Source organism: Zosterops lateralis, assembly GCF_965231275.1.
Source record: "Zosterops lateralis genome assembly, chromosome: 5".
In the NCBI taxonomy this organism is placed as follows: Eukaryota; Metazoa; Chordata; class Aves; order Passeriformes; family Zosteropidae; genus Zosterops; species Zosterops lateralis.
The window spans coordinates 71181133-71202607 of record NC_139766.1 but is presented as its reverse complement, the minus strand read 5'-3'; the positions used below and the strand labels follow the sequence as shown (position 1 = coordinate 71202607).

The 21475-nt window shown below is 55.5% G+C and overlaps 2 protein-coding genes across 2 annotated transcripts; one reads left to right on the top strand and one right to left on the bottom strand.

Annotated features, from left to right (window-relative positions):
* Nucleotides 1-3093: 3093 nt before the first annotated feature.
* On the top strand, nt 3094-12931 carry PARM1 (prostate androgen-regulated mucin-like protein 1). Its single transcript, XM_083862210.1, has 4 exons — nt 3094-3309; nt 10601-11278; nt 12004-12082; nt 12661-12931. Exons 1-4 carry the CDS (start codon nt 3258-3260, stop codon nt 12743-12745), a joined length of 894 nt encoding a protein of 297 aa, XP_083718336.1. The 5' UTR covers nt 3094-3257; the 3' UTR covers nt 12746-12931.
* Nucleotides 12932-16950: 4019 nt separating this feature from the next.
* Nucleotides 16951-21006, bottom strand: RCHY1 (ring finger and CHY zinc finger domain containing 1; the record flags this gene model as incomplete). Its single annotated transcript, XM_083861096.1, has 9 exons — nt 16951-18273; nt 18508-18628; nt 18923-18949; nt 19251-19309; nt 19412-19456; nt 19709-19787; nt 19863-19978; nt 20711-20830; nt 20911-21006. 9 exons carry the CDS (start codon nt 21004-21006, stop codon nt 18145-18147), a joined length of 792 nt encoding a protein of 263 aa, XP_083717222.1. The 3' UTR covers nt 16951-18144.
* Between the last annotated feature and the right edge of the window lie 469 nt (nt 21007-21475).

Genomic DNA, 21475 nt, shown 5'->3' with positions numbered 1-21475 from the left:
CAGGCTGGGCACAGAGGAAGGGCTGGGATGGGATTGTCCTGGGGGCACAAGGAGTCGCTGGGATGGGACTGGAGAAACACCGAGATGAACACTGGGATGGGACAGGGCCAGCATCAGGATGGGGTGTAAGAGGAGGGAATACAAGGGTTCAGCAGGATGGGGCCAAGCGAGCAGCAGGATGGGATGAGGGAGCACCGGGACAGGCAGCGGGGAGCGCCGGGATGGGGCCGGGAGGCAGGTGCGGGATCATCAGTCTGGGACCGGGAAGCAGCGGGACCAGAGAGAGGACGATGCCGGGACAGGGGGTGACACCAGGCTGGAGCAGTGGAGGTGACACCGCGCGGGGACGCGGAGCACCGCGCAGGGGCGGGAAGCACCGGGCCGGGACAGGGAGGAACACCCTGCCAGCCTCTGGGTATCCCGGGACCGGGCAGGTGGTGGGGCAGGGGGACGGCCGTGCTTACCAGAGGCGAGGGCCAGGCAGAGCAGCAGGGTACCGGGGCCGCCGCCCGGGGCCGGGGCCGCCGCCGCCTCCATGCGCGCCGCCGCCGCCTGCCCGGTGCCCGGTGCCCGGCAGCTGCCGCGGGGCGGGACGGGGGCGGCCGCTCTGGCACCGCCGCCCTCCTCCTCCTCCTCCTCCTCCCGCTGCGCCTCCTCCTCCTCCAGCTGCGCGGCTCCCACCCCGCCGGAGCCATCCCTGGACGGGCTGGCCGTGCCCCCGCGCCGTGTCCCCTCCCGAGGGTCCCACCCACGCGTGTCCCACCTCGCACCAGCCACGCCTGGCCTCGTCCTGTCAGTCCCCAGGATCCCGGGGGATTTGGGCAGCGGGAGGGATCTCCCGTCCCGCCATCAAGGGTTCCAAGCAGGGCTCCGGGGATCCCCTCTGCAGAGGGACAGAGGGCGAGCGACCAAACCCAGCCTCGCCTCCCCAGAGCATTTATCCTTGGCCAGCTCGTTGTGAAAAGGTAGATTTATTCACAGCGAGCGGCTGTAAAACCCTCCCAAGGGCCCTGGCAGGGAATGACGGCAGCTCCAAATCATTCCGCAGGGGGCTGTGCTTTCTCACAAGCCCTCGGCCCGCCGGCCTTGGGCTGGGCTTTTTGTCTCCAGGATGTTCTGGTCCCCCGGGTGACATCTCGAGGAACAGAAGAGACCCACAGAGGGGTGAAGGTGTCCCCTCAGGGGGTGGCGTGTCCCCTGCTGCAATCAGGGCTTGCTCGGCAGGGATGCTCTGCCCCGGGCACGGCAGGAGAGGCTCTCCCGGCGAAGAGGGGCCGGGCAGGGAGGGGCGGTGGGGCCGGGCAGCCCCGCGCCGCTACGGGCGCGAATTGAGGTGGAAATGAAAGACTGGAAAGAGCGGGTGACCTCAAACCGCAAGTTGGCAGATATTAATGCGAGCGCTGGCAGCCGCCCAGCCATGCCATTTGGCCGCTGGCCAGGGGGTGAGCAAGCTCCCTCAGCCCTGGCCAGCCAAAAATTCCTGCTGCAAGCTCCGGCACACCGGTACAGCCCCCCCCCCAGCTCACGGCCAGCAGCCCCCCCCTCCAAGGCAGGCCAAGTGTGAAAAACCACTGGGATGGTGTAAAACCTCTGCTGGGGGCTTGGACGAGACCAGCAAAACCGGCAGCTGGGAGCTGGATGTGGCACAGGGCCACCAAAGAGGAGCTGGCGGGGTGGGCGAAGGCAAAAAAAAAAATCCTCGTGCCCACCGAAAGAAAAGTTTCCCTCCAGCATCCTTCATATCTGGACAAAACTGGTGGGGAAAAGCATTTAAAAGAGATTTTAAAAGAGCTGGAGCCTCGGGGTAGATGTCACCAGAGGCAACGGTTCCCCATCTCCAGGAGCGAATGTGAAAGTGCTGGCAGAAGTTATCCCCAAAAAAGGAACTCTCCCTGGCGGTGTCCCCTGCTCTGCCGGGAGGACCAGGCGGAGGTGACCAGCAGGTGGCAGCTGGAGCCCGAGGCTGGTGGCCCTCAGGGGTGTCCGGGGCTCCCCAGGGCCAGCCCCGACACGCGGCGTTGACACCCGAGGCCACGGCGGGGGACAGCCCCGACCCTCCCCTCCCAAAACTCCGGCCCGCAGAGGCGCGCAGCACCATCCACAGCAATAACAACAACAAGAAGGGAGGGAGGTTATCACGCTGTTCCCACGGCACCCAGCTCCCTCAGCAACAACAGCCTTGTTTTCCCTCCTCCCAGGCAGAGGGAAGGTTTCAAGGTGCTGATATCGCCCGGCACCGTCTGCCTCGGGAATGCCGCCTGACTTGGATTTTGTGTCCTGCTGTTTCAGGCCCGGAGCCAGGATCCATCCTGAGAAAACGCCACACAATAGAACAGAATAGAGGGCTGAGTAACCCCAGTTAAAGATAGCTCGGCCACAGCCTGGGCTCTGTAAATCCTCTTCCATAGCGAGCGTGCAAAAGCCTGGAGAGGATGAGTTCAGCCTGAAAATATTTCGCCCACAGCACAGCTCTTTCCAGAAGGAAAGAGGTAAGAAATTGGTCCTTGTACCTCCTGCTGTGCCACAGGTGTCTCCTGGCTGAGTCCTTTGGGTACTGGGAGCTGCATTTTGGGAGCTGTTTGTGCTGTGGAAAGGCAGGGCTCTGACTGCCCTTGATTCACGTGCCTGGGTTGTTCCCCACCACAGGCACACATCCCCTCTGTGCAAGGGGATCCTCAGGGAGGTCCAGAATAATGGAATCACAGAATAGTTTTTATTGGAAGGGATCTTCCGAAAGCTCTTCTGGTTCCAACTCTGCTGCCATGTGCAGGGACGCCTCCCACTATCCCAGGTTGCTCCAAGCCTTGTCCAACCTGTCCTTGGACACTTCTGGGGATGGGGCAGCCACAGCTTCTCTGGGCAGCCTGTGCCAGGACATCACCATTACATTCAGGCAGGAGCTGGCATGGCCCTGAGGATGAAGGGGGGCGAGTGGCAGTGACACAGAGCACCCCAAGTGGGTGTCACCGGCTGGTACAGGAGCACCCCATGCCTAGTCCTCAGTGTGTGACGCCTACGGGCAGCGTGTGGCACTCCGCATCCAGTCCCAGTGCCCGCACCCAGCATGGTATGCCTGGTGCCCTGCGGGCAGTCCCTGGCATCCAGTGCCCGTGCCCGCATTCCCGGCGGTGCCGGTCCCTCACTCCCGGCGGTGCCGGGGCCGGCAGGTGCCGCTGTGGGCCGGGCACGGGCGGGGGGCGGTGGCGGAGGCCGGGCTGTCCGTCCCTCCCGCCGCGGCTGCCAGCGCCGCCGGCACCATGGGCTGCTGCTGCCGCCTCCTCTTCCTCGCCCTCCTCCTCCTCCCGGCAGGTAAGCTCCCGCCGCCGCACCGGGACGGGCGGGCGGGGGACACCCCGGGGACCCCGCGGTGTCGGGCTGGGAGCGATGGAGAAAGAGGTAACCCCGCGTTCCCCGGGGACAGCCCGGCTCCCTCCCGAAGGGCTCCGCAGAGCAAACCCTCGCCGCGGGTGCCGCTCACACTCCCCCGTGAGGGGGTCACCGTCAATGACACCGGTGGGGTCGGGCAAGAGGTGTTTCACCCTTCTTTTCCTCCCCCCTTGGCCCTCAGAGGAGTCCCCAGCAGAGTCCCCGACTGCCTCGAAGGAGGACAACTCAGTGGGACCACTAGAGTCTCCTCCCGGCCACCCCTTGCCCGGGCTGGACTCGCCCCCAGCCCGGCATCCCCCTTCCCTCCGCGGGCGCTGCTTCCAAGGAGCTTTTATGGCTCTCCCTGGCCTTGAGCGAAGGCTCCTAAGCCCCCAGCCCCTGGAGCTTCCTCCCCCCTTCCCTTGCTCCAAGGATCTCCCCCCGGCGGCACCGGCCTCCCCATCCCACAGAAACACCCGGGATGTGCCATCATCTCCCCGCACGGAGACGGGCAGGGGACACGCTTCTGTCCGCGGCTGATGCGACAGCGAGCGCGGGTCACCCCTGCGCCCGCCGGGGCTGGGCTTTGCATAAGCACCAGGAGCCGCTCGCTCGGAAATGTGGAAAACACACTTGCATAACCGGGGACGCGCGCGGGGAGAAATCCATCGGCTGAGCTGTCATTGTCACATCGCTGCCGGAACAGCAGCGCCGGGGGACGAGCCCGGGCCGGGGCTGAGCTTCCCCTGCACGGGGCAGGCGGGGCTGCGGGACCCCCAGCCACCCCCCTGGATAAGTGACCCCAGCGGTGCCAGGGGAGGGAGAGCCGGATGGATAATTCTCCCTGTAAAGGGGGGATTTGCCAGCGAGCTCCTGGTCTGTGCTTCCCGAGCAAATGCGGTTTTGGGAGGGATGGGGATGAGCATTTTGCTCCACGGGGACGCTGAGGATGCTCTTTCTTCTCCTTCACGGGCTCCTGCCTGGCCCAAATTTGCCCCTAAAGCAGCCAGTCTCTGCTGGGAGTCAACCTTTGGGGTTGGGAGGCGGGTTTTTCCCAGCGCCCGGGCCAAACCCGAAGCTGTTCCCACGACCATCCCTCTCTAAAGCACCAACGCCAGCCAGGCTTGGCAGAGGAAACAGAAAAGATTTCCCTGGACTGTGGTCCCATGGCTCAAAAAAAAAAAGTGTGTGTGTGTGTATATATCTATATCTATATCTATACCTATATCTATATCACTTGGGAGAAAACACAAAGCACAATTTAAATATGCTTCAAGCTCATTCTTCTGGACTAAATGACAGAGAGGACGTCACTGGCCAGGAGTAAAATAAGTCTGGGCTTTGCCTGGCCACGTAATGAAACAACAGCGTCTCGCACAAGGAAGTTTTTATCCTGTTATTACTCCTTACTCTGGATGTAAATTGAAACCTGCTTTGCTTTCCTGACGTGGTGGCCAGCCCCGAGCCCACTCTCCCCTTCAGCAATTCCCTCTGTGGCCCAGCTGAGACATTTTTAAGTACCTTTTAGAAGCAGCTCTTAGCTTTTAAAGTTCTGAGTGCTTCCTCCTGGAGACTCTGGGGTGGAAGAGCTGCTTTTTGGGCTCTCAGAGGCTGTTTTGAGCTGCCACTGAGGAGGCAAATCTTTGGGCACTCTGCTCCGCCCTGTGAGCTGAAGGACAGGGGAGTTGGGTAATTACCCCCTCTCCCTGCCCAAATGAGCAATCAGCCTCTAACACCAAAGGATGCTCTAAAATTCCTCTTCCGGCTGCTTCTCCCCCTGGGAGGGGCTGGAATGGGGCTGATGTGTGTTGGAAGCTGCACCTAGAAGCACTAATTAACAGCCAGCCAGGGAAATTACGGAACTGGGGAGTTGCCTATCTGGGCAGAGTTGCTTCTTGCAAAACTCCTGGCTGGCTCCAGAGCCATGTCCAAGATATGGGCCTGGGAAAAACTCTCATGACGTGTCCCAAGCAGGTAGGTCCATCTGCCAGCTCCTGGCCCAAGGAGACAACAAAGAGCATCCCCTCCCATGGGATCCCTAATTCCCCTTCTCACAGCATAACACCTGTTTGCATGTTTCAAGAATATAACTTGAAATACTTCGTATTTTTTTATTTAAACAGGGAAAACATCATTTTAGAAAGAGCTGGTGCTGACAGCTACTGCTTTCCACCCTAGGTCCTCATCAGATACAGGCTGACCACTAGCCAGAGGGTTTTGTCACTCTCAGGAGGAAAAAAAACCCTAAAAATTCCTCTTCACCTTCTCTTCTGCTATAATTTCATTGCAGCATCAGGATCAAGGGCTTCGTGAGCTGAATAATTAAGCATCATTCAGCTTTGGGGGGGAAACACTTTTCTTTGCGTGGAGTGTGGGTTTGTTGTGCCACCAGAAATCCCCAGTTCTGGGTTTGGATCATGGGGCCTGGGAAGAACTTGGACACCCACCTCAGGCAAGGAAGGAGGGGAAATATGTTATCCCATATTTCTTAGGGATAACAAGGCAAGAGTCCTCTATTTTCAGCTGGGAAGAGTGGGGACTGCAGGGTGGTGGAGCTTTCCTCCTGCTTCCTCAAGGGGAGTCTGCCTCCAAAGGCATTCCTCAGGGTCTGGAGTGAGCCAGGCCTCCACATTAGCTCCTTCCTCCCACAAAACAGCCTGCAGAAGAGCAGCTGCTGCTCCTCAGCCAGGGAGGACCTTGCTTCCAATCTCTCTTTGCCAGATTCCCAAAGCTCCCCCTGCTTTTATTTCTCCACACGGATTTTGCTCTTCCCTTTTGTGAGGGGCAGGCTGTGCAGCTCTGAGAGGAGCTGGTGGACTCCCATGGGCTGGCTCAGCAGCAGCCCCTTCCTCAGGGAGGGACACTCCTGGGGTGTCCTGGCCAGCTGCAGGGTTGGGACAGAGGCTGGGGGTGCTGAGGGCACAGCACACGGATTTCTATTGGTGCAGCTGCTTCTCTGAGCTGCAGAAAAAGCTTCAGAGCAATTAGACCCAAACCACTTAACGACCCTGCAGCAGAATAAAACGAATCATGCAGGAAGCCAGCTCGGCTTGCCAGTAAATCAGAGCAACTGCAGATTTATTGGATCTGATGGCCTTGGCTCCTTTGCACGGGCAGGGAATAGCTTTGCCTTTTACCTGTTGGTGTTTTCTGGCCTCTGGTTTTGTCCCTTGGTTTCTTCCTTCCCTTAGAACAGGTTTCACACCATCGCCAGCAGCCCCTGGTACTGAAAACAGAGGAGATAGAGCAGGAAAGAACAGAGCGGCACATCAGCCAGGGGTGCTGCTGCCAGCATTGGGGGTCACCAGAATTCACATGCAGTTCTGGAGCTTTGCTGCACATCCCAAGCTAGAGATACCCTCAGGAGTCACCATTTCCCATCACTAATCCAGCTGGGTGTTCCCTCTGTGATGGCATGAAAAACTTGGTGAGTGTGAGACACAGCTTAGAGCCTGCAGAACTGCTCCCAGACCTCCTCATCATCCGTATTTCTTAGGGATAACAAGGCAAGAGTTCCCAGCAGTGCCCCAGAAAAAGAAAGACGCAAGTTAAAGGCCCAAACCAACCACCACATCCTCTGTGTTTCTTCCCCCACATCAGCACAGGGCTCAACCACAACCCTGTGCACTGCAGATGGGGCCTCCAGGGCCAGGGAGAAGTGAACATCCCCAAAGCCCAAACTGCATGGTGACAGGGGAGGTGACGGAGTGCAGAGCTGAACAGCTGGAAAAACTCGTTGAACCCAAAGCAAAAACCAGTTTGGCTTAGTCCTATCTACTTTAAAGGAGAGCTTTTGCCATCCACAGCCAGATGCTGCTGGTTTTATAGCAAAGAAATAAAATGAAAATTATACCTGAGCATTAATGAGGGGGAGGGGAGCTACCAAAACCCAGCACAGGTTATGGGAATCCCCAGCCACAGAAACCAAAGCTGAGCCAACAAGGTCATGAGCAGGAAATCCTTACTTATATTTAAATATAGATTGTTTTATTGCTCTGCATCACTTAACCTGGTTAATAAACCAAGGCACACTCAGGGGAGTCAGGGCTGTTCTGTCATTACTATTTGGTGAGGAGCAGCTAATACAGGCTTGGCAACAGGTCTCTTTTTGGTCACTGTTGTGATTAAAGACTGAGGTGCCTACGGAGTTTCGCTTTGAAGAGTAGTGATGCTTATGTATGGTCTTGGTTACTTGTGGTTTTTGGGTGTTTGCCTCCAAACCAGCTGGTAAAGTGGCAGAGAAAGTGGCACCCAAGCTGTGCTGAGTGCATCCAGCAGCTCTCCTTGTTTTCCTCCTGTCCTTGTGTTTCTTGTTCAGTGCAGGTGGCGAGATTCCTTGTGTACAGTCAGGGCCTGCTGCCAGCAGGCAGAACAAATAACATCCCTGTTAGGGAAACTTCCATTACCCCTTTGGCCTTGGCTGCTGGAGGAGCATCCCTGGCTGCAGCTGGGGCTTGGATGCTTTAGTTATTTCGGGCTGAGGTCATGCAGCTCTCCTGTGGCTGTGGCAGAGGCGATGAGCTCCCAAGTGAAGCTTGTTCAAAGCTCCATCTCTGCCTTATCAGCGGCTGTTTGTTTGCTGCTCTCATCTGATGTCATTCACTTGGGCTCGGAGATGTTCTCTGGTGGCTTTTATGCTGCCTTTCAGCTGGCAGAGCAATTTAGGATTTGCTGCAATGGTTTTTTTTTGGAGTGCCTGGGAAGTGTGTCCTGGAGAGGCTCCCAGCCCAGGTCAAGCAGCTCTTCCCCAAGTGGAGCATGAGCACTGCTCAGCTCCTGTAGGGCAAGACCTGCCCCCTGTTGTGGCTTGCAAGAGCCAGGAGAGCAGCATGGCAGTAGGAGACAGAGAGAATTCATCAGGCTCATTCCTCAGGGTGGCATGTGGTTAGGGTTGATATTCCCCAAGAGCAGGATATTTGAATGACATGGCTTTGGCTTCTTCTTTCCTTGGCTATTTTCTGTATTCCTGGTGACAAAAAAATCTAGGAAAAGGACTTTCCAAAGCTCCTGTGGGGCTCTGGAGTGTGACACTACTGCTTTCCTAGGTAGTTACCTCATGCTGGCAGTTCCCTGCCTCGATCTGTGCTAAATTCCAGCAGGGTGGTCAACTGCCTTAAGGGAATTAGATGAGCAATTCCTCAGGGCTGAGCTATGCTCGGCATCCTCTGGGAGCTCACATCCCTGAGCCCCTCTGACAGCCTGTGACGGAGGTGTTTTTAGCCTTTCAAGTCATGTGGCCCTGGGTGAAGTGTTGTAGCTTCATCCCCTGTTTTGTCCCTCGTTCCAGGGCGCTGCTCTGCTCCCCGCTCTCAGCAGCAGCTCCTGCAGACCAGGTCTTGAGGAAACAAAGAAAAGCTCTGCCTTGCCTTTTGTTTTTCTTTGGATTTTCCCTTTCAGATGCATTGGTAAGAGGACTCCCCCTCTGTGGGATAGGTTGCCCATGGGCTGGGTGCAGTGATGTGGATGGGGACACGTGGGGCACCAGCCAAGGGGGCCTTCAGCCCGCTCCTTTCTGTCCCTTAATCCTAACTCCATTCAGAAGCAGCCTGCATTGCCTCTAGGATGGTGGCTGGGGTTTTCTGGGGTTATCTCCTCTGGGTGAGAGCCCAAGGGCAGTGGCTGGGTCCCCAATCCCCTCTGGAGCTGATGGTTTGGAGGAGGAAGGGGGAAGCACTGGCACAGGCAGAGGCAGGGAAGACCAGGGCTGAGCTGAGCAGTGCCTTTGGTCATGCTCACTCTCCTGGGAAGAGTCCCTGTGGCCTGTGACCTCCTTGGCCGGGAGAGCTCAGCCAGCAGCCAAAAATTGTTCCTGCCTCCAGTTCTGGCTCAGCCTCTGAATTTATACCCCTTAGATATTATCGGAAAGTTCCTGACTCATCCAGGCCAGCAGCACTGCCAGCTTCCCCGGCTCCCGACTGATTTTCCTCCAAAGTTCAGGCAGATCTTGGGAGCTCTGCTGACTCCAAGCACTTTGGGATGTCAGGGTCGCTTTGCAGGGAGATGGAAAACTGCCTGAGAGACTGGGAGCATCTGCATTTTCAGAGGTGACAAAATTCCGAGGTGCTCCCGGCCTTGCTGGAAGGATCCTACTGTGCTTGATTGGCTTGTTGGGCTGCAGATGCTGCCTGGTACCTGCTGGAGAAATCTGAAAGGTCCAGGTGTGTTGTGGCGAGGGTTAGTGAAACAGGGATGGATTCTGAACCTTGGTGTGAAGGATGCTTGGTTCCCCCTGCTGCTGTGGTGGCCAGATGGTTTATCCAGCAAACAGATTCCAGCTTGTCATTCCTCTCCTCCTCCCTGTCTTATGGTTTGTGTCCTCAGCCTGAATAGGATGAAAGCTCAGAGGCATCTCCAGGTGCTTGTCCTCAGGAGAGAGGAGCAGCCATGGCCTCAGTCCCACCTCCGAGACCCCTTTGCTTGGGAAATGGGGTCCTTCACTGGGTATCCACAGAACCAAAAAAATACATTTTGGCTGGATTAATGAGTCCCTGCTCACCAGTACCAGATCCCATTGTTTCTACACACAGGCACTGAATGTTTCTGTCCTCCCCACTCAGGATTAGTTCATTGCAGCTGGAGTGAGTTCCTGCTCTTCACAGTGCTGGGCTCGGGATTCTCTGGAGGGGTAAATAAGTGAATAGATGGAATAAAAATGCCTCCCGATGTCACGCAGTGTTGACATGCTCTTCCCTCATCCCCACCACACTGAGTGCTGGACCAGTGCTGAGTTCAGCCCTAGAAAGGGGGGGGGAAAGCCCCAGAAGTCAGCTGGTGGGGACAGAGGGAGAAATTACTCATCTTCACGCTAAGAAATGGAGACAAATGAATGAATGCACAAGGAAATGGGGGGAGAGGAGAAAGAAGAGTCTTGTGTTATCATTCCCAGCTGCACAGTGGCTGCTGTGAGGAGGAGCTTCTTCCCCTGCTGCTGGGAGGAGACGCTGGGAAGATGGAGGGGGTGACTGGGGACGGGAGTATTGCAAACTGGGGGGGCAAATGGGGCTGATTGTTTATTTATTTATTATTATTTATGGGGCCAGGACCACTGGTCTGGTTTAAACCTCACCTCTAAGTCCACAGCTGTATTTCCCCTCTCTTTATTTCAGAGGGCTCTCACGATTTTAAACCCCAAACTTCTTTCCAGCTTAATTCCCAAGCCCTTTAGTGCTCTCCCGAACACCATCTGGCCCCCAAGGATTGCCCTGTCATTAACATTTCTTTGTCTTACCCCTAGGACTGGGCGATGACTCCCCAGAATCACATCTCATCCCCATCCGCCCCCCGTTCCTCTGGGGGGGTGTCCCGGTGAAACCGGACTCCAGGGATGCCGATGTCCCCACGCCAGCCCCGGGCCAGCCCTCGCCGTCCTCGTCCACGGGACCTTCCGGAGATGAGACGTCCTCCAGGCCCCCGGAGGGGGATGGCCACAATGCCACCGCCGCTGTGGCAGCGCTGTCCCCTGCTCCTGTCTCTGTCACCGTGAGCTCCACGGCCACAACTGAGGGTCCCTCCAGCCCCAGCTCGGTCCCCTCCGGCTCGGAGGCAGCCCCGGCTCTCCGGACAGCAGACCCTGCCAGCCTGGCGAGGAGCACAGTGGATTTGGGGGCGGCTCCCAGCCCCACGGACACAGCTGCACCTTCACCTCCCTCTTCCCCTCCCACCAGCGTCCCCCCATCACCTCCCGGGGTGGCCTTGTCCCCCACACCCGTCCTCGTGAGCCCTGGCCCCACCCAGCCACCGCTGCCGCCCAAGGATGTCCCTTCCCTGCCGACACTGGCCGTGGCATCGAGCCTGGCCATGGAGCCGACATCCCCCCCAGTGACTGTGACGAGCCCCACGGAAGGCGAGGCCGCGGCGTCCGAGAAAACCACGGGAGTGACCATGGAGGAGGTGCCGCGGGCGCTGAGCGCAGGTGAGCCCCGCTGCTCCCCGCGGGCACACAGGGATACAGCAGGGTCAGCCTCAGACAGGAGGGGCAGACCCCCAGGTTGGAAGGGAAGAGGTGGTCAGCTTCCTGAGAGCGTCATTCTGCAGAATTCCTGGAGGAGCCCGTGTCATCTGATCTGCTAGCAGAGACCAGGACTGGTAGATAACAAATCCCGGTTGCCTGGAGATGTGACTAAAATCCTCAGTTCTAAATTTGACTCAAAACACTTAAGGATGAGAGGAAACAAATGGTTGGATGGTGGGTGCAGCCTGAGTTAGGATGAAATAGGTTATAATTTTCCCTCCTGGAGACCTCAGGAAGCTGACACGAGCTTCTCCCTGACCCCTTGTGCAAACACAGGTAGCTTAAAAATGTTCCATACAGCTGGAAAAGGGGAGATCTGGAGCATTTTCTAGCCTTGCCTCAGCACTAAAGGCTGCCTAGTGCTGGGAGGAGCATCAGAGAGTGAGTCCAGGGTGCCCAAGCAAGGCCCAGCAGCGTTTCATCCTACACATACCTGCTCTGCATTTATGGGAAGGGGATCATTGCAGAAATAGAGGGGAGCCCAGCATCCTCTTTGGGAAGTGGTGAGGGACTATTCCCCTGATCAGAGATGGCTGGTGAACTGGGTGAACTGGGAGCAGCTGGGGTGTGGGATGTGTGTCATGGAGCCGGGCTGAGCCCTGCCCTTTCTGATGTTGCATCCACAGGGAGCATTGTGGCCATAACCGTGACGGTCATCGTGGTGGTGGTGCTGGTGTTCGGGACAGCCGCGTACCTCAAGATCAGGTGAGGCTGGTTTTGGGGCACTTGTCTCACCCCTAGGACTGGCCCCCCTCCCTGAGGCACCCTGCAGACCCCTCTCATCATCACAAGGATGATGCAAAGTCCCAGGAGGACGCTGTCCCCAAGCATGGCAGGGCAATGTGCAGCCTCTGGTGCCCTGTTTCTTACCACTCCTGTACTGGAAAGCAAAGCTTCCATCCCTCCTTTTACAATAGCCTTGCCCAAATGCCAGAGATGCTGCTCAGCATAGTCATAACCAGTAATTATCCCTTGGGAAATCTGCTGCTGTGGGTCTCGCTGTCACTGGGACAATAAACAGCAGCAGAGCCCAGTGCTGAGCATCCCTAATGAGGCTTTGCTGACAGCCGAGATGAGCAAAGGTCTTGTTTTAATTCCCTGCCCTGTGCAGGCTCATTCATCGGGGGCAAAATTCAGCCTGGGCTCTTCCTCACTTCTCCTGGTCCTTCCTTTTAAAATATGCCAAAGCTTGACCTAGGGAGCCCTTGCATTAATATTTCTTCATCCCATGGCAAAATAACTGATAAATCCTCCAAGTAATCCTCCAATCCTTCCCCTGGCAGGCACTCCTCCTATGGAAGGCTTTTGGACGACCATGACTACGGCTCCTGGGGCAACTACAACAACCCTCTCTATGATGATTCCTAGCAGGGATGAAGAAAAAAACCCAAAACCCCTTAATTTATAAGCGCTTCTGCAGCAGAGCATCCGCTGTCGAGGAGATGCCGGGCACGGAGCCCCTGCCTCAGGCAGGATCACCACGGGTCTGGTGGATGGCAGGAACTGGAGGGTGGGTGTGCAGTGCTGACAATAAACCTGAATTTTGGCTTTTGAGTGGAAAACCAGGTCCTGGGGCAGGTCAGCCACTCGTTGTAGACAAGGGAACCCAAATTCTCCAGGAGGAAGGGCTGGGGATGTCAAAGGAGAGGATGGAGGTACAGCCAGTGCTGTGGCATCCTTTGAAATGCTGCTGCTCTGATTTGGGGGGGGGAGTGGGGGGGCTGCTGAGCCAGAGCCAGCAGTGTGCCAGGGTCTCCTGTGCTTTCACACGTCCCTTTCCTTAAAATCACTTCCCTGCATTGCCCTGCTGTGAAATCCTTTGCCTCGTCTCACCAGGAACCACGAACAGTTGCGGAGCTGCTCAGTCACTGCTCCCTTTCTTTTCCTGCAGGTGCTTCCATGCAGAGGTTCCTGATTAAATTTTTTTCCATTTAATTGTGGGGGGTTTGGTCCCAAAAGCAGCCCAGAAACCCACAGAAAGATGCACTGACCATCCATTTTACACACGTGGCTGCTTGCTCCACAGCTTTGTTTCCATTCCTCAAAAAACTTGGCTGCTAAAATACAGCGGAGTGTTCTTTTAATCCCCAATTTGTGTCCACCTTTCAGTGTGGGAAGGCTGGGGGTGGCTGATGGCAGAGCTGGTTTGGGAAGGGGATGCTCAGCCGCTTCTCCCTCTGCCTAAATTCCAGAAATTTGGTGGGAAAGCAAAGCCCACAGTCTGCGTAACCTTAATAAACAAACCAGCGCTAAATAATGCTGCAAACTCATGGCACTGGTGGTGCAGGCTTGGGAACAGGCTCTGCTGTTCACCCTCCCTCCTCAGTGGAGCATCCCTGGAAACATCAAAGCTTGGGGCATTTCCATGATTGCTTCCTGCGAGAGATGCATCATCTTTGGATTTCCATGGAGGGAGTGTAAGGAATGCGGCCAGCGCCACAACAGGCACCTTGAAAGGTCGGGAGAGATGAGGGCAGCTCCTCTTCCCAAAAGGAAGTGCAATCACTGTGCATTTTCCTTTTCCTCCTGAGCCTTTCTCAGCCTGTTCAGGGGTCTGTCCTTTCAGCTCTGCTGTATGTTCCTCAACCTCTTTTTAGTTCAAATTTGGTGAAAACAAGAAAATAAACCTGTGAATGGTTGTTGCACCTCCCAACCACAGCCAGCCTGGAAAACTGTTGGGACTGGAAGCATACACAAGGCAGCACAGGCTCTGAAGGTGCTTAGGATGAGCAAAATTCCTGTTCACCTTTTTGGCACCCAAGAAGCAACAAATTAGGCTACCTTGGCTAAGAAACCACAAACTGAGATTAAAAACCACCACCCTTCTTCTCTGGAAATAAATTGGGTGTTGTGCTGCTGCTAAACTAATAAATGGAGAGGAAAAGCCATAATTTTCACTTGAAAGTATATAACCCCAAGGGAATAAATTCCTTTTTCATGCAGGAGGACAGGAATGGGGCATCAGTTTCCCTGCTCAGCCCTGTGCCTGGATCCTCAAAATGAACTGCTCTCTCTTGCCTACAATGGAAGGAAGAAGCTGTACATATTTTTGGGTATATCCCAGGGTAAAAACAGTTTCCTTGCTTCTTTGGGATCAGACACCATCCTCAGGGCCTTTATTTCCAATGCAGCTGTCCTAGGACATGGATGATATGGATGTGGATGATGTGTTTCCAGCTGCAGGACTGTTTGCCAGCACGAGCCAAGACACAGGGCAGCCTAGAGAATAACAGATGGTTTAGGCAAGAGGAAAAAGCACTTTAGTTTGGGGGGTAATGCCCTCAGAGGGTGGATGCCTGCGCTCTAGGCAATGGCTTCAAACACCCCTCTCACATTCCCATCTCAGACCCTCTGGATCATGGAGGGGTTTCTGTCCCACACAAGTATAGCAGGGGAAAAAGCAACCAGGACACACCGTAAAAAAGGCCTTTTCCCTTCTCTTTTTAAATGGGGTTAACCCTGCTATCAGCTTGTTTCATTTGCAAAACCAGCAAACCCCCATTTTTCCCAAAGGCTCCCCCTATTTTGGCTCAATTCCACCTTCCCCCAACTTCCTCATCTCCTCTCCCCCCCTTTCTCTGCGTTTCATCTCAGAGATATTTGATTTCTATAGGAATGAAGCAGTTGGGGCAGCTCCGTACGGAGCATCCCATTCCCCATTCCCCAACCCCGCGGGCAACGGCGCCGGGAATGACGCAATCCCGCCCCGGGTCTCCCGCCTTGCCCTCGCCGCAGAGCCGCCGGCTGCTTTATCACCGCTCCCAGACTCCCTCTGGCCTCCCTAATTATGCTCCTGTTTGGCTCGTTTGTGAATATTCCCATATATCATCCCTGTTTCCAAGCGTCGTCTCCTCAGAGTCCCGGTGAAATTACCGGGGTAGAGCAGCAATGAGCAGCTCCTGATTGCAGCCTCCCGGCTGCTTCTTGGGCACAGGAATGCACTCGGGTGTTAGAACCCAGCTCCAGCTGGGACTCTGAAAGAGCAAATCCAAGGAAACCGCCCCGTTCCCGGCGCGGAGGTCCCGGCACAGCCCTGGGCTGAGTTTGGCTCTGCAGAGACGGATGCTCGGCTGCCCCTCTGAGGTATAAATAGCACCACACCAGAAGCCTCTCCCTCACTGCGTTCCTTCCAGCTGGAAATTTAAAAACAGATGGTTTCTCTGCAGTTGGGAAGGGGTGATACATCAGCCCCAGCCCCGGGAAAGCCACAGGAGGGGCTGGGATCAGGCTCAGCACTGAACATCCCCCACTTCCATCCCAAATGACGTTACTGGAGCAAGGCAAAACCACACCGGAGGCATCAAACCAGCCCGAAACTGGGGATCCCTGCTCCTCACAGCTCCTGAGCCACCATCATGCAGCTTCCCATGGGATGGAGGGCTCAGCTGAGCCCCCCAGTCCTGCATTGCTCCACTTGCTGCCTTCCCGAGCTCCACATTCTGAGGCAGGCCCTGGCTCTATTAATAGCTCCGTGACCTTGTGTGTGGCTGCAGTCCCTGCGCCTGCTGGAACTACACATTCTTCCCATAAAGCAGCAAAAAAACCCATCTGCTCCTGATCCTGGCCTAGATGGATGAGCAAGGCAGGATTCCAGGTGCCAGGGAGTGCAGGAGCTTCCCAACAGCTCCGGTGGCCAAATGGGTGAGCTCTGGCTGGGGCAGCTGCTGCTTCCATCCCAGCTGATTCATCCCAGGATCACCTCAGCTCCCTGATACCAGCATCCTTCCTGCTCCCATCAGCTGCATCTCCATGGACAGGGCAGCAAAGCTCCATACAGCACCTCCCATCCCATAGAGCAGCTCCTTGCCCGTCTTTATCCCCCTCCATTGTCCTTTATCCCCTGAAAATGCCATTCCTTTTCCTGGTGGGCAATTTATTCCCTGGCAAAGGGAGTTCAGGGCTCGGTGCCAAGATAAACACACCAAATAGTGGCTCAGCATTCCCTCATCATTCACATCCCCTCGTGCACCTTCCAGAGGCAAACACCAAAAACGGGAGAGCAAAAGGTCAAAATCAATTGGATCCTACACCATGAATCATCTCCTTTTCCAATGCCAAAGTTTAGCAGGAACTGCTCTTCCAAAGCTCAGGTCAGCTAAGGGTTTTCTTTCAGCCTCCTCTTGTGGCTGGAACCCAAACAAGAGTATTTCCAACTAATAACTGGAATAAAATTAGCTTCCCACTTTATAGTGAACCTGCTTGGCTGTGGACTTGACCAGCACGGTTTTGCCATTAGCAACACACTCCCAAGGCTACTTGGCTGGAGTTTTCTGGGATGACAACTCCTGCAGGCTGATGGGACTGGCACTTCCAGGCTTACCTGGGAGCAGATCTCCATCCAGGGAAGGAGGTGGAGTCACCAGGTGCCAAGCAAAGCAGCAGGGAGTCTTGCTTGTACCCAAAGCAAAAATATGAAAACACAGGAGCTTGTGAAAAATAAAGCACTTATTTCCTTAACAGTGTCTCTGGCCTCACACCTTCCCACATCCAACAATTTTTCAGCACTGAATCATGGTTTAAACTCAGCTGGGAATTTCCAGGGAGTACGTGTGTGAAAGTGAACACATCACGCACAGTGTCATTTGTTTATTTTAATAGAGACCTTATTTTACATTTATTTATAGCAGTGAGAAAAGTGCTCCAGAAAAAGATACCCCAGTCAAGGCAAGTTACAATAGCTATCATCCAAATCCTAAATATTCCATACAGAGAGGGGCACTGTTGGATTAAGAAAAGCTCATTTTACAACAGAACAAGTTCAAAATGAGTAGTTGTAATCTGAAGAGTAACTGACTCTTTTTATATCTAATTACTGTAAAGTACCTGCACCTGAAATTCACAGAAATCAAGAACTTTCTGCAATTTTTAAGACTGCAAAAGACCTCAGGCAGGATGTTAAAGGAAGAAGGGTGGGGATTTTTATTTCTTTTAAAAGACAGTCGTTCTCCCCCCCATTCTCTCTCTCCCCCAGCAAAGTTCTACCATTAACAAATGCCCAAAACACAGAAAATTGGTCCCTGCACCACTGGACTGCTGCTAGTTCAGTGAACATCTCAGGCTCAGCCTGACATGAAGTATGTGCCTTACTTTAGGTACTCAACCAGCAAAACCCAGCTATGGACTTGTCTAAAACCCCACAACACCTCGGCCTTTGCCAGTGAACAACACAAAATGAGGAAAAAATGGGGAAAAAAGCGACTGTGGATGGCAAAGGAATGTGAATGAAGGGACAGCAGCAAGTCAGGATGGATGTCCAGGGGAAAAAGGGGGGCTTTGCACCTGGATTTTCTGGCTGTTCACCCCAGCAGGCAGGGCAATTCCCCTGTTTCCAGGAAATCCTGTACACAGGTGACGGTGCATGAAGGAAACCAAGGATGCCACTCCTGCCTGCTGTGCCTGTGCAGCGCTGGCTCCGGGGCCCTGGCACACACCTCATTCCCAGGGAACACCACGTCCTTGCACACAACCCCATGGATGTCAGTGCCAGCAGAAAAGGCCTCTCAAAGCGACCCATTTCTCCCGAGAGCTGCACCTCCACCTCCCTTCCCCTTCAGCTGCCCCCGAACTCCTCCTACTGCTGCATCAGCTGCTAATCACATCTCCTTGTGCTGCTCTCCCAATCTGCCTCCTCCCTGATGCAGTAAAGGACTCCTTGAGCTTGGAAAAACCGGGATTTTTACTGACTGGAGCCGCTCAGTTTGTGAAGCAGTCCCCGGGGCGGCGCGGCGCTCCCCGTCTGGCCCCACGCCACGCGCGGATCCCGGTGGTCACTGCTCCTCCAAGGACAGCCGGCACCGCCCGTCCTGAGCCGTGTTGTAGGACGCACAGCTCTGGCACTTCATGCCCAGGAGGTGGAACTGCACTGTGGAGCGGGCGCTGCAGTCGTTGCAAAGGATCTGCAGGGACACAAGGGAGGGAGGGAGGGAGGGAGAGGCTGCAGCACCAGCGGTGTGTGTGTATATAAACAGGAACGATGAGCACCCGAAGCCTACACGTGACTTTTCCCTCATCGTTCCCCACCCCGTGGTCTGGCTTCTGATCCAGCACGCGTCCCTAGTGCCCTCTGCTGCCAGGAACTCCGAGGCACAGCTCCACGGAAACCAGGCAAGGCTGCAAGGCCGACCTCTTACCTCCACCATCATGTTCTGGTACTCGGTGGGCATGGGAGTCTGTGCCACTTCTGCGTCCAGCTGGCGCCAGTACCTGGTCATGTCCAACGCCGAGTGCATGCACAAAGGACACCTGTAGCCTCTGGCAGAAAGAGGGGGAAACACCTAAATCAGAGGATGAAGTGAAGAGGCCATGAAACAAGTCCATTCGTAGGGACAAGTTCCATATTGTACCAGGCAAACAAACACCACGAAACAGCAAGTTCTTGCAAACAGAATTGGAAATTAAATACCCTTTATCCCTTTAAAGTCACCCCTTCAGTTAGTTACCACCTCAAGTTAGTTGGTACAGAATTAGCATCATGATTTCTACCTCTTGAAGCAGTGTGTTTGTACTAGGATAATATCGAGAGGAAAGAAGTTCGGAAATACTTACTCCTTCAGCATTTCGTCGTAACATGTTCTGAAAAGGAAACACAGGTCAGTAAGAAGAATGGAATTACTGACAGGTAACACACCTGGACTGCACAAAGGTATCCCCAAGGCAGAAATTAAAAACACCCCTAGGCCAAGTGACAGGAGAACTTCACACTATCACAACTGACTGAGAAGGAAGACAATCCCCATAAAGAAAATATTTCCTGGTGAAACACTGCACCCACAATGCTGGTCCCTCAGCAACCAACTGATACAGACTGAATGCTGCTGAACAAACACCCAACACAATGCAGCAGGTATTTCCCTTTCTCAGGTGCCTGCTTTACCTGTGAAGAAGGTGACCACACGGCAGAACATGGGCTCCAACACGAGATGTGTGAATATCCTGTTTGGAGGCAAATGTAAGACAAAAGACAAGAAAATTAAGTCAGACACAGTCAAAAATAGGGCCACACAGTTATCCATGAGATGAAAAGAAGCTGCTCACCTCCAAACATATTGGACAGTCCTGCCTGGAGACGTTTTCAATACACTTTGCAAATGGAAAAGGAGAAGAAAAAGTTACTCTGCTGCATAGTTTTCTGTGTTTTTCTATATCGTAAAGTTCCACTATATAAAATTTCCTATGTCTTCAGTTAGTGGCATCTGTGTTACCGTCAGGTGAATTTAGAGAAGAACCCCCTGCTCTCCCTGTTCCTGTGGCCTCAGATGAGGCCAAGGCACATCCAGCTTCACGTTCGAGCTGTTGCTGTCTAAGATATGGAGTCAAGTGGTGCATCCTCACCTTGTGCTTTCCCTGGAGACTGAGGCTCAGGCACAGATTACACTTGGAGCAGTGGAAGAAATCCTCCTTGGGGCCAATCCTGCAGAGAGAGGGGTCAGGGCAGGGCAGGGCAGGGCTGGGCAGGGCAGGAGCCGCCCCCGCCGCCCGCACGCACCTGCAGATGCCACACTCCTGGCAGTGGTACTGCTTCTTGTCACGGTCAAACAGGTGGCAGATGTCACAGTAGTACTCCCCAAAGAGGCTGTCACAGCCCTCACAGCGCTGCTGGGCCTGAGGGGACAGGAGCATCCTGAGTGCTGCACCCAGTGCCAGGCTCCAGGAAGGGCGTGGAGCTCCTGGAGCAAGGCCTGAGAGCTGGGAAGTTATCAACAGACTGGAGCATCCCTCTTATGAGAGCAGGCTGAGGGAGCTGGGCCTGGTCAGCCTAGATAAGGGATGGCTGAGGGGATCTAATTGATGTCTGGAGGGATGAGGAAGGTGCCAAGAGGATGGAATCAGCCTCTGCTCTGTGGTGCCCAGAAACAGACCAAAAGGCACCGGGCAGAAGCTGATACATAGGCTGTGCCATCTGAACAGGAGGCAAAACTTCCTTCCTGTGTGCTGGAACAGGCTGCCCAGAGAGGCTGTGGAGTCCCCCTCACTGGAGATATTCCAGAACACCTGGACACAGCCCTGTGCCGTCTGCTCTGTGATCACAGAATATCCTGAGCTGGAAAGGGACCCACAGGGCTCCTCATGCCCAACGCTTGGCCCCGCACAGGGCAGCTCCAAGCATCGCACCCGGTGCCTGGGAGCACTGTTCAAATGCCTCTTGCCCTCTGCCAGGATTGAGGGCCGTGACCACTGTCCCAGTGCCTCGTCACCCTCCAGGTGAAGAACCTTTTCCTACTACTCAACCCCAACCTCCCTGACACACCACCGGGCCATAACCCCGCTAATCCGGCTGGAGCAGGGGACGGGTGTTCCGGATGCCCCAGCGCGGTCCCTCCTGCCCGGCCCCACCTTCTGCAGGAGGCGGCAGCGGGTGCACTGCACCTCGGACACCCGGAACCGGTCCAGCTGGTGCTCCTCGGCGCCGTCGTGGCACAGCCGGCACGGGTACAGCTTCCCGCAGCACGGCGCCTGGGGAGGCAAGGACACGGCATGGACCGGGGCACGGATCGGGGCACCGCCCCCGCCACGGCACGGCCCCGCTCACCCACCCGCAGCCGGCAGCCCCGCCGGTAGTGCTCGCATCCCTGCTCGCATCCCGGCTCGCATCCCGGCTCCCGTCCCTCCGGTCCCCCCGCCGTGGCCATGGCCGCCGCCGCCTGGCCCCGCTCCCGGGTTTCCGCTTCCTCACAGCCGGTTCCGGAGGATTGGGAGTTTCGCAGCAACTTCCGCCCCCTCCCGCCTTGGGGCTTCGTGTTGTCCCTCTGGCTGGAGCCGCGTTCCAGTCGGAGGGGAGCTCTGGAGATCGCCCAGTCCGAGCTCCCTGCCGAGGCAGGGTCACCCCGAGCAGGTGACGCAGGAGCGTGTCCAAGTGTGCTGGGAATGTCTCCAGAAAGGAACATTCCACGACAAATCACAGAATCACAGAATGTACCGAGTTGGAAGGGACCCATAAAAGATCATCCGGTCCAACTCCTGGCCCTGCACAGGACACCCCACGGATCCCACCAGGTGCCCGAGAGCCTTGTCCAAATGTCTCTTGGGCTCTGTCAGGCTTGGCTGTGACCACTGCCCAGGGGAGCTTGTGCCAGTGCTCTGCCATCTCTATGGAAAGAA